Source organism: Conger conger, chromosome 15 (assembly GCF_963514075.1).
Source record: "Conger conger chromosome 15, fConCon1.1, whole genome shotgun sequence".
NCBI lineage: Eukaryota > Metazoa > Chordata > Actinopteri > Anguilliformes > Congridae > Conger > Conger conger.
The window spans coordinates 806,829-825,935 of record NC_083774.1 but is presented as its reverse complement, the minus strand read 5'-3'; the positions used below and the strand labels follow the sequence as shown (position 1 = coordinate 825,935).

The following is a 19,107-nucleotide window of genomic DNA, read 5'->3' as shown; positions in this document are numbered from 1 at the left end:
CTTATGGTGATGGGGATTGATAAATGTGTTTACGATCAACTGAATCTCATTACTATTCCAACCAATCCCTGAGTGTGGGGCCCTGATGATAGTCTGTTCCCCGGCGGCCATCTTGTCACATTTCATTTCGACTAAATTTACAGGACAGAATGAAAGTACGTTGAGGGAAAGCAATATTAATTAGCTAAAGAAATCTTAAACTGTTCATATGATTAGAAAAACAAAATCATTACGGTGTCATATCGGTGACTTCCACACAAATAAATGTTATTATCATTTGGCTAACACAAAACTTTAGCTTTCCATTTCAATAGCTAACGTTAGTTATAATGTTATTCGTTCCAATTGACCTTTCGCTAAGCCCCGCCCCCCTTAGTTATTGTTGCTAAGTCCGACAAACTTTCAGTTTCAACATGGCGTGTTTGACAGCTCTTCCAGCTGAACTGCTGTCATGCTTTTACAAAGCAGCAAATGCGGTTTCAGATAGGAGTAGACAGAAAGGGTTACAGTATGCCTTTGAGGGCTACATACAGGACATCCAGGTAACACAAAATGAACATAATAAGGTGATCAAAATAGAGGCAAAAGCCTATAGATCCCAATCTAAAAGTGAATTGCCACATAACCTGCTGATCGAGACGGAGGCTGGCACTGATATCAAGGAGTATTAGGAAGGTGATAGGATTGCGCTACTTCGGGGTTGGATAATGACACTATACTAGATGGTATATCTGTAAGAACATATGACGAAGGAGAGATGGGGTTGAACTCTGTATATTTCCAGCATTGATATTCAGTGTTGCAATACAAACAAGGGTATAAAGAGATAGAGAGAGTCTGAAAGAATAAAATAAAAATACAATTAGGATCTTATTTCTTAACAGTAAAATCCATAACTCTTAGGTACATAGGACGTATCTGCATTCACATACGAATAATATTTCTGTAGCTCATTTATATATAAATGCATTAACATTATGCATTTGAGGCTTAAATCATACGCTGGAAACACATACAACACTAATTCCCTTCAGGTTAAAAGGGAGACCTTATTTGTTCCTGAAAAAGGGTTATTCCGCGATCTAGCGGCGTAAAAATGGTACTGCATAATGCGTCAACACAACGCATGTACAGTCTTTGTTCCATACGGGAATACTATGCTTATTTCCGGCAGTAGAAACGCCAGACGGTCATTCCTAAACTACACACAGAATACAGCACTCTCGGGGGAAACGTACGCTATATTACTTAAAGGAAATGATAACAAGAGCAAGTTTAACTGTACTAGCTAACAGGTTGCAAACACGTGTTGATTAACTCAACAAACATCATATTACGACAAACTTACTTATCGTCAGTGACTCGGAACACTCGGAATAACGAGAGTGGATTACTTGGGATAACTACGAGGATAAGTGCGGTAGGTAAACAACTTTAGCTCATTTGTCAGAGCGTGCTGAGTCGGCACGTCTGCTCATCGCTGCAGGCACAGAAAAAAGAAACCAAGTAGGAAACACGTGAATTGAACACACAAACATATCGCGACAAATGAAGTATCGCGGGAATGCATATAAAAGTCAAGCCTTTTCTACAAGGAGCAACACTGTTCGTGTAAAGATGGGTAGGTCTCTATTCACTATTATCGTCTTTATTACAAAGCAAAAGTACTAAGCACATATAACATTGCATCCAGTAGCCTTGTATGCTAGCGTATCATAACCAAGTAGGCAACGTTAGCTGTAATTAACGAGGTGATATTTCGGTTAGCTCCTCAGGGTTCTGCTCCCACATAATTGGGCTTATCAATAGCTTGTCTGTAACATATTAACGTTAGGTGTTTGGATGGATCAACATCTAGCTGCTAGTCTTATGTTGTCAAAAAATAGAATCCAGACTGTGTTTACGTGATAGCTAAGCTATCGCTAAGTTTTATCCACAGGCGACACTTGTCAGGGGTTGATTTTGGTTTGGGGAAGGGGAAAAAACGCACACACCCCTCCAACCTGTCTGGGAAACGAGTATCAGTGTTACAAGTGCCCCAGGCACAACGTTTAACCATAACTATTTTATTTCCACAAAAACGAGTGTCGAAAAGTACGAAAATCTGAGACGCCTGCACTCGAGTCAATGGAGCGCTGTCATGAAAGTGTCAGACCCCTGTCGGAGCTTGTTCTTGGCTGCGCTGTGATTGGCCAGTCTGCATTCTAGGGTGTGGCTTAGCGAAAGGCGAATTAGCAAGATAGCTAACGCCAGTAGCCTACCATTTTCTAACCTAAACATCAGAGGAATGCGGCTAGCTAGGTCACTAACAAATGTTTATACATCCAAGTATATCTAACTATATCGAAGTAGTTTGCTATGTTGCAGGATTTGTCTAGCTAATATAAGTTGGCCAGTAAAAGGAGCAGCATTTGATTTAGCCAGCTAAGGTACGGCTGTTAGGTAGAGCTAGCTAGATGGCTAACTTACTTCCAATTTGATTCTAGTGGTCCTCACTCCTGGTCCCGAAGAGCCGCAGGGCGTGCTGGTTTTTGTTTTCACCTTAATATCCGCAACATGCAATATTAGGACCCAAGAAACTAGGTGAGGTGAGTTAACTGTTCAATTAACTGTGTTCATTGATCAATTAAGTGCTGAGTAGCAACCAAAGCCAGCACACCCTGCGGCTGTCCAGGCCCTGGAGTGAGGACCATTGATTTAAAACCTACATTCCTATGTCGTGCTGCACCATCTTTCATAGCTGCACGTTGAGTAGACTTCGGTTCAGAGGTATGGTAACTGGTCTTATCTGGCCTGTGCAGATCACACCAGTTAACTGCCAGCAGCTGCTGGACGCGGTCAACACCGTGCGCTCCCAGTACAGCAGCGCCAACCTGCAGATCTCTGACGAGATGCAGAGCAGAGATGCAGAGCGATCGGCTGGCTCGGATCTCCCAGGACCTCTGCAGCTCCACAGCGCTGCTTCCGTGAGAACATCCCCATCACCGTCTGACGCGCTGCGCACGGCGAAATGCGCTTCGGTTCTGTCTGCGATCCGGTTCCGTCTGCGATCCGGGTTTCAGTGAAAGTATGCAGGACTGTGAGCTATAGTACTTCCCTCTTGGCTGGCCTCCCAGCGTCCGCCATTAGACCCCTCCAACTTATCCAGAATGCAGCAGCTCGTCTGGTCTTCAACCTTCCCAAATACTCACACGTCACCCCCCTGCTTACTTCCCTCCACTGGCTGCCTGTCATGGCTCCCATCAAATTCAAAACATTGGTGCTAGCCTTCCAAGCAGTTAAGGGGTCTTCCCCAGCTTACCTACAAAAAATCATCAGACCCTACACCCCTGCCAGACCTCTTCGTTCAGCCTCCACATGCCGCTTGGCACCTCCCCCTCTCCGAACTTCCACCTCACGCTCACGACTACTGTCTATTCTGGCTCCATGGTGGTGGAATGAACTCCCCGTTGAGGTCAGAACTGTAGAATCTCTCCCCACCTTCAAGCGCAAACTGAAGATGCACCTCTTCAAGCAGCACCTCTCCCCGTCCCTCCCTACCTCCCTGTGAACTTTAATTGTTGTCTTTCTGTGATTTACTTTTTTGTGTATCAGTATTTTTTGTTTGGCTAGGTAAGCAGTGTTTGGCTAGTTAAGTTTGGTCACTTTTGCTTTGTTATTTGTTTGTTTATTTGTTTGTTTATAAAAAATAAAAATTCAAATAGGCCCTGGTCCTTATCTTTGTTGTACAGGTAGCAGTTGAAATTGTACTTCCCTCTAGGGTCTTTCAGCACACTTATCCCTGGTTATGGGTATGCACTTTGTTGTACGTTGCTCTGGATAAGAGTGTCTGCCAAATGCCATTAATTTAATGTAATGTATAGACCTACTGTATTTAAACAGGCTGGGAAGCCTGATTTAGATGCCTGAAGTTTAACCATTTTTTTATTTTTTTATTTAGAGAACAGTGACACACCAGATATTAAGAAAGAATTAATTACCTTCCTGTTCAAGATTCAAGATAATTGAACTTGTGTAATCAGTATGACACAGATAGGTTTTACTATTACATTACATTACATTACAGGCATTTGGCAGACGCTCTTATCCAGAGCGACGTACAGTTGATTAGACTAAGCAGGAGACAGTCCTCCCCTGGAGCAATGCAGGGTTAAGGGCCTTGCTCAAGGGCCCAACGGCTGTGTGGATCTTATTGTGGCTACACAGGGATTAGAACTACCGACCTTGCGTGTCCCCGTCATTTACCTTAACCACTACGCTACAGGCCGCCCCACTATCTATGAGTGCTTGTGATTAAATATAAATATATGGTATTTTTTTATTGAAAATGTGAATTCAAGGGCTAATCCTTTCGATCCTGTATATTTTCTTTAAAATGTGTTTGATTAAAATGCTTATAAACTGATTTTTAAAAACGAATTCAAATATACTAGTATTTAAATGTTTCTGAACATATGTTTTACCAATGAAGACTATATTTTTCTTAATCTATTTCATTTAATATAACCTGTTTAGTGCAGATTTGTTTTTTGTCACAAGGTTCTTGAATTTGCATGAACTAATGCAGTTGTTAATCATGATGTACAAATGCAATAAGCATGAATTTAAACTTTTCATTCGATAAGTGTATTTATTAACTACTAACTAATTAATTAATTACAGGAATATTTCTATATTAGCAAACCATAACATACATTTAAAATGTGTTAGCCATGAACAAATACATTAACAGTTTTAAATATATATATTAATTGCCAACAACTATTGTAGTTATCACAAATACATATACTGTACAAAGCTGTTTTAGCTTCTCAGTCGTTGATTAACTCCTACATAAGTGAATGGCATTTCACGTAACATTGTTGTAAAGTGTTACCCTTATTTTTTCCTTCTGTCATAAGCATCACTGCTTCAACAACAACACACATCTCTTAAGGTAAATGACTGGGACAGGCAAGGTTGGGGGTTCAAATCCCAGTGTAGCCACAATGAGATCCGCACAGCCGTTGGGCCCTTGAGCAAGGCCCTGAACCTTGCATTGCTCCAGGGGAGGACTGTCTTCTGCTTAGTCTAATCAACTGTACATTGCTCTGGATAAGAGCGTCTGCCTAATTCCATTAATGTCATCCAAATCACACACTCTATACATCTGGGGAAAAAATTATTGTAAATTATTGAGTTCTTGAGTTCAGAATTATAAAGTTATACCAGGCGGTGGAGGTGCTGATCGTTTATTTTGTAAGTGATGGATGTCAGGTTCTTGACCCTACATAATCCAGACCGGCGAATCCGGGTACTTTGACACATACACGCTCCTATTTTTTAAATAAGTCTTTTGAACAGTTCCATACTAAGTTGACATTTTTACGATGAGTAGTTTTTGAGAACGAGAGCTTTGACACCAGCGCCAGTGTGCATCTGCGCCTGCCCTATCGTCCTGTCGCCAAGTCCGGCGGTGCACGTTAAATTAAATGACTTCTCACCGGATCGATTGAAAGCTAGCTCGCTCCGTGTCTAGTATATAATGCCATGGCTGGTGTCAAAGCTCTCGTTCTCAAAAACTACTCATGGAAATGCTGAAAAGACTTTCAACTTTTCGGAAATATAATGTAAGAAATATCGGATATTGTTGTCAACAGATATTGCCAATTTAGGTCAAATACCCTATTCCCGCTGTGTTATTGCCACCCCCGAGAAGGGGCGTGTACGTGCAAGTACCCGGATTCGCCGGTCTGGTCTATATAAATTGTCACCGGTCTTATTTGTCTCTCTCAGTTGTCGGTGAGGCCGGCGGGCGGATCTCATACTATACTAGAAGTAAATAAATACAAGAACAAATAAATAAATAAACAAACAAACAAACGATAAAACGATTAAAAAAAAAGATAAAGTAACCCTCCATTAGTTTTGGCATTTTACTCTCACCTTTGGTGGATTCATAGAGCCGAGAAGGTAAGAATACGCAAGCGAAAAGGCATCGATGTTTATTCGGACAACCCGAAGGAATTCCCTCATCAGCAATGCGTTAGCTACCGAGGCTGTTCGGATAAGTTACCAAGCGCAGTAGAACCAAAATGCCGGTTGATGTGACGTGATCGTGATCCTTTTCGGATGGTTACTGAGGACTGCCTAAACTTTGGCGCAAAACTAGTTTGTAGTTTTGCCCAGTTTAGTATTTTTATCTTACCAACACTAACGTGAGACTGCCGTTAGCCTAGTCGGCTAACGCTAGCTATAGTTGGACAGCTGGGTAGCGGGAATTAAATGAGCAGTATCTTGTAATCATGAGATTATTTAAACTCACATTACACTGTTATATGGTTAACTCTCGTTTACTGGTTTACATGCCAATGGAATCATTGGCTCAAGGCAACGACCTGGCCAGCTGACGAGTTGACGTTAGCTAGCTAGCTCGCTAGCTACCGCACTGACCCAGGCCAGGCCGGGGGTAAAAATTAACATTATCCGTGTGAACAGGTCGCTATTTGGGGTCTGCAAAGACCAACACGGGCAAGTTGTCTCAGTGTTACCCGAGCAACGTTAACCTAGGTAACACTCCGTAAGAATCGTTTAAGATGTGCTACTTGAGGCTTGTTGGTCACACAAACGTTTCTTACGGTTAAACCCGATAAAAGTTAGCGAGTCGACAGTGATTTAATTTAATACAGAAAACCACTCAGCACTGGCAATGACCAGCAGGGATGGTCGTTTTCTTCAGGGCCGGTATTTCGCATAGTTCCAGCCCGACTGCTTTTCAAACTGCGGCAGTCTTGCCCGGGATCGACCGGTATATGGCAAGGGGACAATTTTAAGAAAATTGGGAGACTTTCTTTTATCCGGAGTCTGACAGGGGCGAATCTTGTCTAGGATGCCATGTACCCGCGCGCACACACACACACACACACACACACACACACACACACACAATACACTGTAGGATCCAAGTTGATACACGGACACAGGTGGCCAATGCGACATGACGCAAGCAGTGAAGTCTGCATTCTTCTTCGTTCGTTCTGGGCAGCTGATCTTATTATTTTCCCCACCAGTGCAAATATTTCTCCGGCTCACCCGTGTCCACAGATGCCCTCCGCGACGAACGGCAACGGGACCGTTCAGTCTTCCAGCCCGGACGTGGGATCCGCTCCTGGCCAGTTTGCCATCGCCGGGCAGTCCTCCGGCGCTCAGACCGAGGCCATGAAGCAAGTGCTGGGTGTCATCGACAAAAAAGTACGGAACATGGAAAAGAAAAAGGTAAGCGCATGTCCTGTTAGTTAATCGTGTAGGGACGTCCGTCTGGAAGAGCATGTTGTAGTCCCACTCAGTGCCCTGCAGTCGGATTAAACCTCCCAGTGGACGGGCCTGGTTCCTGGGATGTGCCCATCCTGCAGTCATTTCAGGCGAGCGGAAACACATGAGATCTGTCCTGTTGTGGTAATTTATTGCGCAGAACTGAACGTAGCTGTCGTTGGATGTTGATGTGTTCTGGCTGGTGTACCTGGCCAACTAGAAAGCCCACCCTTATGTGAACACAGGCCACATATATGGGGGGGGGGGAAACCTTAGTTTGCCTTTTGCTACAGAGCACTAGTTTCAGCTAAGCTGTCACTTAAAGGTAAATTCGCAATGTTCGGCTGTGAGTGAATATGTGTTCAGTTAAACGGGGTTTCATTTGAATCCCTCTTTGTCTGAGGTCCCTGTGCCCATAGCCGTCAGGTCAGCGAGCGTTTTGATGTCCGGCTTGTGTCTGGGAAAATGTCTCAGTGGAATGTTCCCCAGATCTGGGGCAATTATTCTTGGTGCAGAAAGTGTGGCTTTTTGTCCTGCTGTCAGGGCTGTGCAGATTTGCCCGCATTTACAGAATCTGCTTTGTGCTCTAATTGTACAATAACGGCTATTTTCCCGCTTCACTGGTTGGGTTTGATCCATAGCTGGGGGGGGGGGGCGGAAGTATACGTTCCGTTAAGCCTTTTATTCTTTATTTCACACGCCGCTATTGCACACAAATATTTCCGGTCTCCTAATTATTATTTTTAATAAAATCCCCCTCTCCTGTGGATAAGAGGGATTTTATTAAAAATAATAATTAAAAGCATCAAGTGGAACGGGTATTTTTGCGGGCCTGACGCTTCTTTCTCAGTCTCCTTGCGGAGTAGAGTTGAAGTGTCTGTAGAATGGCTCTCCAGCGCCTCTCCCTCTGACACCACGCTTCTCCTGCAGGGCAAGCTGGATGACTACCAGGCCAAGAGAAACAACGGGGAGCGCCTCAATCAGGATCAGCTGGTGAGCTTGTCCGTGCGCGGGTTCTGCAGCACATTCTTCACCTGTGGACTTTATCTGGTTCAGGTGTCACAGTAAAATTCAATTAAAAAGACAGTAAAATTGTTCTCCAGTAACAGTTGTTCACTGTTCCCATTCCTTGACAGGAAGCCTTGTCCAAGTTCCAGGAAGTGACCCATAACCTGGACTTTGCTCGGGAGCTGCAGAAGAGCTTCCTGGCGCTGGGCCAAGACGTGAGTAACTCTGGGGTCTCTGGGGTCTAAGCAATCGCTGACTCTGGGGTCTAAGCAATCGCTGACTCTGGGAGGGGGGGGGGTCTAAGCAAGTGCTCACTCGGGGGTTTGTGGAGGGTGTGTGGCGGGTCTGAGCGCTGACTCGCAGGTTTGGCCTGAGTGTTGGGTTTGGCGTGAGTGTGTTGGGTTTGGCGGGTTTGGCGTGAGCGTGTTGGCAGGTTTGGCGTGAGCGTGTTGGTGGGTTTGGCGTGAGCGTGTTGGCGGGTTTGGCGTGAGCGTGTTGGCGGGTTTGGCGTGAGTGTGTTGGCGGGTTTGGCGTGAGCGTGTTGGTGGGTTTGGCGTGAGCGTGTTGGCGGGTTTGGCGTGAGCGTGTTGGCGGGTTTGGCGTGAGTGTGTTGGCGGGTTTGGCGTGAGCGTGTTGGCGGGTTTGGCGTGAGCGTGTTGGCGGGTTTGGCGTGAGCGTGTTGGCGGGTTTGGCGTGAGCGTGTTGGCGGGTTTGGCGTGAGCGTGTTGGCGGGTTTGGCGTGAGCGTGTTGGCGGGTTTGGCAGGTCCAGAAGGCGGTGAAGAAGGCGGCTCGGAGGGAGCAGCTGCTCCGTGAGGAGGCGGGGCAGCGGCGGCTGAAGGCGGTGCTGGAGCTCCAGTTCTTATTGGACAAGCTTGGCGAGGACTGTGTCAGGGCGGAGCTAAAGCAGCAGGCCGGCTCCTCCCCCCTGCTCACGGACGATGACCTCACCTCCCTGGATGAGTTCTACAAGCTGGTGGGACCAGTGAGAGACCAGAGCGTCAGGTGAGTGTTAATACAGTTTTCAGGGGGATTTGAGCACTGCCTGATGTGTCCAGGAGATGTCTGTTTCTCCTGACCGCTCTGCCCTGTTTCCCCTGACCGCTCTGCCCTGTTTCCCCTGACCGCTCTGCCCTGTTTCCCCTGACCGCTCTGCCCTGTTTCTCCTGACCGCTCTGCCCTGTTTCTCCTGACCGCTCTGCTCTGTTTCCCCTGACCGCTCTGCCCTGTTTCCCCTGACCGCTCTGCCCTGTTTCCCCTGACCGCTCTGCCCTGTTTCCCCTGACCGCTCTGTTCTCCTGTGCTGCAGGCTGGCTGCGCAGTGTGAGGAGGCCTCTCAGCACTTCCTGGACCTGCTGGAGGGCAAGGACACGGCCGTGGCTGGAACCACCTGTAAGAGCTTTGCTAGCATCCCGCCCTGTGATTGGCTAGGAGTGGATGTCTCCCAGACACTGTGATTGGCCGATAGATTTTTGGATGGATTTGCTGATTTCACATTCTCAGGGCTTCACCAGGCACCAAGCTGGTGCTTTCATTTTTTGTTCTGGGGGGGGGGGCAGTGTGGGTCTGTAGTTGGGGTGGTGTGGGTCTGTAGTTGGGTCTGTAGTTGGGGTGGTTTGGGTGGTGTGGGTCTGTAGTTGGGGCGGTGTGGGTCTGTAGTTGGGTCTGTAGTTGGGGTGGTTTGGGTGGTGTGGGTCTGTAGTTGGGGCGGTGTGGGTCTGTAGTTGGGTCTGTAGTTGGGGTGGTTTGGGTCTGTAGTTGGGGCGGTGTGGGTCTGTAGTTGGGTCTGTAGTTGGGGTGGTTTGGGTCTGTAGTTGGGGTGGTGTGGGTCTGTAGTTGGGGCGGTGTGGGTCTGTAGTTGGGTCTGTAGTTGGGGTGGTTTGGGTGGTGTGGGTCTGTAGTTGGGGCGGTGTGGGTCTGTAGTTGGGTCTGTAGTTGGGGTGGTTTGGGTGGTGTGGGTCTGTAGTTGGGGCGGTGTGGGTCTGTAGTTGGGTCTGTAGTTGGGGTGGTTTGGGTGGTGTGGGTCTGTAGTTGGGGTGGTGTGGGTCTGTAGTTGGGTCTGTAGTTGGGGTGGTTTGGGTGGTGTGGGTCTGTAGTTGGGGCGGTGTGGGTCTGTAGTTGGGTCTGTAGTTGGGGTGGTTTGGGTGGTGTGGGTCTGTAGTTGGGTCTGTAGTTGGGGTGGTGTGGGTCTGTAGTTGGGTCTGTAGTTGGGGTGGTTTGGGTCTGTAGTTGGGGCGGTGTGGGTCTGTAGTTGGGGTGGTTTCGGGGCGGTGTAACAGCCTGTGCTCTGTACAGATAAGGCTCTGAAGGAGACCCTGGACAGGCTGCTGTGCTGCGGGTACTTTGACAGAGTGCTGTCTGACGCTGCACACCACAATGGCCTGTGTGACGAAGAGGAGGATGAGGAAGAGCAGCCCGCATCTGATCTGTCAGCTGTGCCAGAGGAGCAGCCTGCACAGACTGGTGAGTGAGAGTGTCTCTATGGTCAGAACATAAACGGGACCAAAACAGCACAGCACTTAGGAGTTGTCTCTGATTTGTAGGAGCTGCAGGACTGACTGAAATGTGCTCTCCTTAGGAGCTGCAGGACTGACTGAAATGCGCTCCCTTTAGGAGCTGCAGGACTGGCTGAAATGCGCTCTCTTTAGGAGCTGCAGGACTGACTGAAATGCGCTCTCTTCAGGAGCTGCAGGACTGGCTGAAATGCGCTCTTTAGGAGCTGCAGGACTGACTGAAATGCGCTCTCTTCAGGAGCTGCAGGACTGACTGAAATGCGCTCTCTTCAGGAGCTGCAGGACTGACTGAAATGCGCTCTTTAGGAGCTGCAGGACTGACTGAAATGCGCTCTCTTCAGGAGCTGCAGGACTGGCTGAAATGCGCTCTTTAGGAGCTGCAGGACTGGCTGAAATGCGCTCTCTTTAGGAGCTGCAGGACTGGCTGAAATGCGCTCTCTTTAGGAGCTGCAGGACTGTCTGAAATGCGCTCTCTAGGAGCTGCAGGACTGACTGAAATGCGCTCTCTTTAGGAGCTGCAGGACTGACTGAAATGTGCTCTCCTCTCCTCCAGAAGCTGAAGCCACTGAAGAGTACACAGTGCAGCAGGTGGAGTTTGAGCCCACACAGGTGAGCCATTTCACACTCACACACTCCTCTCACACACACACACACACACAGTGTCCTGCATGCTCGCCCTCTGACCCCCAGGGTAACTGTGGCAACAGTGTTCAGGCCTGCTGTTGTGATTGGCGGCTGTTGACTATGGTGACTGTTCTTTCTTTTGGCAGTTTGTGAACCGACAGTTCATTCCAGAAGCTTCCTACAGCAGCGATAAAGAGCAGAGAGACGAGTGGGGCTCGGAACTGGAGGTACTGTGGGCGTCTCTCGCGCTGCGCTAACTCCTCGCGGCGCGCTAACTCCTCGCGGCGCGCTAACTCCTCGCGGCGCGCTAACTCCTCGCGGCGCGCTAACTCCTCGCGGCGCGCTAACTCCTCGCGGCGCGCTAACTCCTCGCGGCGCGCTAACTCCTCGCGGCGCGCTAACTCCTCGCGGCGCGCTAACTCCTCGCGGCGCGCTAGCGCCTGGAAGTTTCACCACACATGAAGAAACATTTTTGGCTAAAATGGTATTTGCAAAAGGTTCATTCCAAATAACCGGACTTTCTCCCAGCAAACACATTTTATGCCAGTGAAGTAATTCTGATTGGATTGCATGGTGCAGGACGAGGGCCTATAATTTGGCTCTGCCCTGTTGCAGGGGCTCAGTGCCATCCAGCAGCGGCAGGCCACGCCCCCCTTGGCCTCGGAGCCCCTCCCCCTGAGCTCATCCAGGCCCGTGACCCCCGCTGACCCCGTGACCCCCGCTGACCTCGGGGTGAGGAAGCAGGCTGTACAGGACCTGATGGCTCAGATGCAGGGCCCTTACAACTTCATGCAGGTGTGTATCACGCACACACACTACACACTCGCTCAAAAAATATCCATCGTAATATGTAGTAATGTCCATCGTCATGCACATCAAAGGTGTGTATGACTGTATTAAAAAGGCATTTGAACAATCGCCTCTGAAATCCGCCTTGGGGGTACCCATCGCTGATTGCTCCAAATGAGACCACTGGGTAGAACACTGAGCTCTATGCCAGTGAAAACACTGTAGAGTATCAACCTGTAATGGAAGAGCTTGACATGGAACCAACAACTAAGGAGCTAGCAAAGCGATCAACAGCCTAACCTGCGGAAAGGCACCAGGCAGCGATGGGATCAAAGTGTGGGAGCCTGCTCTTCACAAACTCCACAAGCTGCCCTGCCTGTGCTGGAGAGGAGGTGCTGTAAATGGTAAATGGTAAATGGTTGGCATTTATATAGCGCCTTTATCCAAAGCGCTGTTCAATTGATGCTTCTCATTCACCCGTTCACAAATGCACTCGCACACCAATGGCGTTTGGCTGCCAGCTCATCAGGAGCAATTGGGGGTTAGGTGTTAGGGCCCCCCACACCAGACACGCCGGTAGGGCCCCCCCACACCAGACACGCCGGCTCGATCCCACAGACGTCCCCAGGACATGAGATGCTAATATCATTACTCTGTTCAAGAACAAGGGAGGCGGGTGCAATTGTAACAACTACCGGTAAACTCTTTGCAGAGAGAGGGTTCAGAAGATCTACAACAGACATCATCTTCTCTCTGACAGCTGCGTGAGAGGTAAAGAGCGCAGAGACATTACATTACAGGCCATGTTGTTTGGCTCAGGCTTTTATCCGGTTGATTAGACTAAGCAGGAGAGAATCCTCAAGGGTCCAACGGCTGTGCGGATCATATTGTGGCTACACTGGGATCGAACCACCAACCTTGTGTGTCCCCGTCATTCAACTTAACCACTACGCTACAGCCTCTGCATGCTCCAGTACTTCCATACCGACATGGGTCCACTTCAGAATCCTTCAAAGTCTGTTGTGGTGTGAAGCAGGGAGGTGTGGAGAGTGTGTATGTTGTGGTGGGAAGCAGGGATGTGTGTATGTTGTGGTGGGAAGCAGGGATGTTTGTTGGCGCCACCTTGTTTGGGATATTCTTATTCCCTCCTGCGGCATCAACTCTGGGAGTCTACCTGCACACAAGGGGCGACAGTAAACCATTCAACCTCTCTCGACTGAAAGCTACATCAAAGGTCAGACCGCTGCTCATCCAGGACCAGCTGTTTGCTGAGGATGAAGCTGTAGCAGCACCCAAGCGCACCCGGACTTCAGCCTGAACAAAACCATCTCCACGGGACAGGACATTACAACTCTCCCTCCATCACCATCAACAATTACACGCTGTAAGCCGTCAGCATTTTCATGTACCTTGGGTGCACCATCACCAACAACCTGTCACCCAGCAGCTGCCTTGGAAAAGCAGCCTCTACTTTACTTTTTCACAGCCAGAGTATGGGACGATGGCAAACTCAAAGCCCACACAAAGGTACAGGTGGAATAGGACTAATCTGTTGGAGCACTTCAATAATTGCATGTGACGGTGTGATTAATGGTGTAATTTAATCGCTCCCCGTGTGTGAGAGTCTTGCTTGCTGTGCTGTTCACCCCCCCTGGACAGAAGAGCGCAGGGGAGGACCCAGGCACGGTGGAGTTGAGTATCTTGTCTCTGTGTAATCTCTGGCCTGTGATCCTCAGGATTCCATCTTGGAGTTTGACGGACAGGTCCTCGACCCCGCCATCATCTCGGCACGGCCAATGAGCTCCTCCCAGAACACAGACCCCACCCAGATGTGTCCCCCCGGTGGGTCCTTTTGAGGGGTGTTATTTTGAATATGCCCAGTTTGCTGTAGTTAGCAAGTTAAATCTCTGTGGTTCTGCTGTAGTAAGCATGTTTAATCTCTGTGGTTCTGCTGTAGTTAGGATGTTAAATCTCTGTGGTTCTGCTGTAGTTGGGATGTTAAATCTCTGTGGTTCTGCTGTAGTTAGGATGTTAAATCTCTGTGGTTCTGCTGTAGTTAGGATGTTAAATCTCTGTGGTTCTGCTGTAGTTAGGATGTTCAATCTCTGTGGTTCTGCTGTAGTAAGCATGTTTAATCTCTGGTTCTGCTGTAGTAAGCATGTATAATCTCTGTGGTTCTGCTGTAGTAAGCATGTTTAATCTCTGTGGTTCTGCTGTAGTAAGCATGTTTAATCTCTGTGGTTCTGCTGTAGTAAGCATGTTTAATCTCTGTGGTTCTGCTGTAGTTAGGATGTTAAATCTCTGTGGTTCTGCTGTAGTAAGCATGTTTAATCTCTGTGGTTCTGCTGTAGTAAGCATGTTTAATCTCTGTGGTTCTGCTGTAGTAAGCATGTTTAATCTCTGTGGTTCTGCTGTAGTAAGCATGTTTAATCTCTGTGGTTCTGCTGTAGTAAGCATGTTTAATCTCTGTGGTTCTGCTGTAGTTGGGATGTTTAATCTCTGTGGTTCTGCTGTAGTAAGCATGTTTAATCTCTGTGGTTCTGCTGTAGTTGGGATGTTAAATCTCTGTGGTTCTGCTGTAGTTGGGATGTTAAATCTCTGTGGTTCTGCTGTAGTTGGGATGTTTAATCTCTGTGGTTCTGCTGTAGTTGGGATGTTAAATCTCTGTGGTTCTGCTGTAGTTAGGATGTTTAATCTCTGTGGTTCTGCTGTAGTTGGGATGTTAAATCTCTGTGGTTCTGCTGTAGTTGGGATGTTAAATCTCTGTGGTTCTGCTGTAGTTGGGATGTTAAATCTCTGCTCGCTCTCGTTCACCCAGAGTCCCGCCTGATGCAGCCGAGCGGCCCTGGACAGACGGACTCCACGCAGGTGAGGAAAGGCGCTATACAGTCCTGCTGGTGTAGCCCTGTGGGTGTGAGGCTGATGCTCAGGTTTCCTCCTCTCTGCAGATCCCCATGGTCTCCCCCACACCACTCTCTACAGCGGTCCCCCACAGTACAGACCCCCGACCACAGACTGACCCCATGGACTCCATTCAGGTCAGTGTTCTGGCTGTCCTTCTTGCATGGTTGAGTGAGAGAGTGAGAGAGTCCCTCTTTCCCTCCCGGCTCTAAACCTCCTCTTCCTGCAGCATCGCTCATCTAATCTTGGGCTTGAAGGATGATCTCACACCAACAGGGCCACTTACACACGTACACACACGTACACACACGTACACACACGTACACACACGTACACACACGTACACACACACGTACACACACGTACACACACACACACGCACACACGCAAGCACACGCACACACACGTACACACACACACACACACACACACGTACACACACACACACACATACACACAGTGAGTGTGCTGTGAGCTGGGTCACTGCAGTGCAGAGTGAAAGCACATTTTATGAATGCTTCATTATTGTTGAGGAGATGTGCAGCCCTGTGTTTATCTGAAATGATCACAGGTGTTTAATGTGAGCGCCCCTGCCCCCCCCTCGGGAGAGACGGACCTGCTGCAGTACCAGGGCTTCAGCTCTCAGCCCCGGCACCATGCGGACCCCCCCGAGACCCAGCCCGGTGAGCCCACTGACAGCGCTGTGATTGGGGGAGCCCTGGGGCCGGACAGATGCTGATCGCACAGGAAGCTGTGTTTAAGCTGTGCTCTGCAGTTTGAGCTGTGCTCTGCAGTTTGAGCTGTGCTCTGCAGTTTGTGCTGTGTTTCAGCTGTGCTCTGCAGTTTGTGCTGTGTTTCAGCTGTGCTCTGCAGTTTGAGCTGTGTTTAAGCTGTGCGCTGCAGTTTGTGCTGTGTTTAAGCTGTGCTCTGCAGTTTGAGCTGTGCTGTGTTCCTGTAGTATAGTCTTTTATGATGCCGTCAGATTAAAATCAGGCCTGACCTTTGGTCAGTTTGGAGAAACCTTCCCACTGAGACCTACTGCAGTAACACTGAATATATTTCGGGTTCGGGGCTCAGTCTCACCTCCACCCCACCCCACCCCAGGCTTCCACCCTGCGGACCCCTCCCTCTCCAGGCCTGGGGGGCCGCAGGTGCAGGGCGGGGGACAGCCCTTCTACAGCCCCAGAACCATGACACGGGGCCCCCGAAACTCACGCGCCGTCGCCAACGGTTACCGCGGCCCCTCCAACAGCTTCAGAGGTAAACCCCCCCAGAGAGAGCACACTGGGGTTCATGCCTTCCACTCTGATCTGGAGTTGAACCTTTTAAATGTGTAGACCACTGTTCCTCAACGCATGTGCAAGGCGGGTGTGTGTGGGTGTGGGTGTGGGTGTGGGTGTGGGTGTGTGTGTGGTGGATATGAGTGTTACCGCCTGTCCTTGCTGACATGTGTCTGTAGCACGTGTCTGTAGCGTGTCTGTAATGTCTGTTGTCTGTCCACAGGAGGGGTACCAGCCCAACTATAAGCGAGGACCGGGTCCGGTGGCTGGAGGTAATGCGCAGTGGTGCGATCCTATTGGCCGGCTCCCGCCACCGTGAACACTGACCAATCACCACGCTGACCAATCACCACGCTCCTCCCCCCGCTCCCCCTCAGCGCTGCTCCCCCCGCTCCCCCTCAGCGCTGCTCCCTGCCTCTCTGATCTAACAGTGTCCTGCTATCACCATGATATTCAATGTTTTAATGAGTCCAAACACGCCAAGCGTGAAGTCATCAGCGTTCCAAGATTTTAAGCAAGACTGTTTGGAACTAATCTATATTCCTGTAAACTTGAAAAGATTTTCATTAATTTATTTTTTTGTATAAAACAAAATGCAAAAAAACAACAAAAAAAAACAACTTGCCACTGCTGATCCAGTTACTGGGAGTATATACGTGTGTGTTTGTATATAAACACATACATGTGCATGTGTGTGTTTGTGTATATACGCATACATGTTTTTTTTTTTTTTTCACTGCCCTTTTTGGTTCTTTTTAAAATTCCCAGTTCCTCAGTTTGTAAATTGTTGCTTCTTGAGAGAAAGTTTCAATAAAGATGTTGCTTTACCTGCTGTGTGTGTGCTTCCCTGTGTGCGCTAATGCTAACAGTGAAACCCTGGGCCTGGGGGGGGGTCAGGGTCAGGGGTCAGCGGGGCGGGTTGGTCATGTCCTGACGGCTCTGCTGTGTTTCCTGTTGCTCCAGACATCACTCAAACGCTTTAAAAACAGACACCAGCGACATTCCTGTAGATTACTGAAACTCCCCTCCATAGTCCCCACAATTAAGAACAAAACTTTCACCGCATCAACACTTGTGCCACAGTTATTCAGTCGTATCCCGTTGGACCGGCATCGAGAGATTGTGTGTTTGACCTGTGTTTGGTCTGGTTTGGTTGTAAACGCACTTGACGCTGTCCATATACTTAAATTTCACTGTAGAACTGTTGTATTTGCGCTCTCTGTGTGTAAACCGTTATTTACTTACCGTTATATACTTTTCCCCCAACCGTCAAAAATGCTCCATTTCCCCCATGAAATCGAGAAACAGCCGACTTTTTGAAACCAGCCTAGGGTAGAGTATTTCAGGAAATGTATCCACTTGGTGGCGTTTGTTTTCTGCTGTGTAAGCTGTTGCTGAATAATGCTGCTCTCCTGTGAGCTTCAGCCCTGACCCTGCCTCATTCAGCCCTGACCCTGCCTCATTCAGCCCTGACCCTGCCTCATTCAGCCCTGACCCTGCTTCATTCAGCCCTCACCCTGCCTCATTCAGCCCTCACCCTGCCTCATTCAGCCCTGGCCCTGCTTCATTCAGCCCTCACACAGCCTCATTCAGCCCTGACCCTGCCTCATTCAGCCCTGACCCTGCTTCATTCAGCCCTGTCCCTGCCTCATTCAGCCCTCACCCTGCCTCATTCAGCCCTGGCCCTGCTTCATTCAGCCCTCACACAGCCTCATTCAGCCCTGACCCTGCTTCATTCAGCCCTGACCCTGCTTCATTCAGCCCTGACCCTGCCTCATTCAGCCCTGACCCTGCCTCATTCAGCCCTGACCCTGCTTCATTCAGCCCTGTCCCTGCCTCATTCAGCCCTCACCCTGCCTCATTCAGCCCTGGCCCTGCTTCATTCAGCCCTCACACAGCCTCATTCAGCCCTGACCCTGCTTCATTCAGCCCTGACCCTGCCTCATTCAGCCCTCACCCTGCTTCATTCAGCCCTGCTTCATTCAGCCCTGACCCTGCTTCATTCAGCCCTGCCCCTGCCTCATTCAGCCCTGCCCCTGCTTCATTCAGCCCTCACACAGCCTCATTCAGCCCTGCCCCTGCTTCATTCAGCCCTCACACAGCCTCATTCAGCCCTGACCCTGCCTCATTCAGCTGCTGTTTCTGAACCAGAGGACTGCATACACTGCAGGTGCCCAGTGAACCACAGGGGGCGCTAGTGAGCACCTTGGCGTCTCCCTGAGGGTCTCACGGCCGAGGCCTGTTAGCAGGAGGGGTTAAGCAGCTGTGATGTCATCATGCTGTCCTTCCTGATCCCAGTGATGTGACCTGGCTGTAGTCTAACACTAACTCTCTCTCTCTCTCTCTCCCAGCCTCCCAGCCCTCCCCCCCCCCCCCCTCCATCATGTGAAGCCATACAACTCCCCCCCTCCTTCCACCAACATCTTTCCCATCATCCTTTGCTGTTTGCACCCTTAAAGCACACAGACCTGCCACTGGGAGACTGTGTCTGCGTTAGCGGCTGAGGCTTGCGCTAAGAACGCGTGCGAAGAGAGGGCACGGTCTCGCCCGAGACCAATGCAAACGTGTCATCTCTGGCGCTCTTGTCCCCTGGAACCCTCTGCCGCAGTGCACTGACCCCGTGCAGGACGCCATCTTGGGCTGCTGACCCAAACTGGACCCGTTTACCCTGAACTTGGAACATGGAGTGTGACCTGCGGAATGG

General features: G+C 49.2%; 1 protein-coding gene and 1 long non-coding RNA gene across 3 annotated transcripts; both read left to right on the top strand.

Moving 5' to 3' along the window:
- Nucleotides 1-1,164: 1,164 nt before the first annotated feature.
- LOC133111989 (uncharacterized) lies at nucleotides 1,165-3,705 on the top strand. Its single transcript, XR_009705025.1, has 2 exons — nucleotides 1,165-1,621; nucleotides 2,802-3,705. It is a non-coding gene; the product is annotated as an uncharacterized LOC133111989 (long non-coding RNA).
- Nucleotides 3,706-5,785: 2,080 nt separating this feature from the next.
- LOC133111455 (caprin-1-like) lies at nucleotides 5,786-17,235 on the top strand. 2 transcript variants are annotated; one of them, XM_061221827.1, is made up of 16 exons: nucleotides 5,786-5,952; nucleotides 7,084-7,254; nucleotides 8,221-8,283; nucleotides 8,427-8,513; nucleotides 9,063-9,301; nucleotides 9,606-9,688; nucleotides 10,592-10,759; nucleotides 11,363-11,418; nucleotides 11,580-11,660; nucleotides 12,049-12,228; nucleotides 13,959-14,064; nucleotides 15,041-15,090; nucleotides 15,171-15,260; nucleotides 15,695-15,806; nucleotides 16,228-16,383; nucleotides 16,627-17,235. In XM_061221827.1, exons 2-16 carry the CDS (start codon nucleotides 7,084-7,086, stop codon nucleotides 16,647-16,649), a joined length of 1,665 nt encoding a protein of 554 aa, XP_061077811.1. In that variant the 5' UTR covers nucleotides 5,786-5,952; the 3' UTR covers nucleotides 16,650-17,235. The 2 variants fall into 2 exon arrangements, with proteins under 2 accessions (XP_061077811.1, XP_061077810.1); XM_061221826.1 differs by having other exon boundaries at nucleotides 7,050-7,254.
- Nucleotides 17,236-19,107: the final 1,872 nt, after the last annotated feature.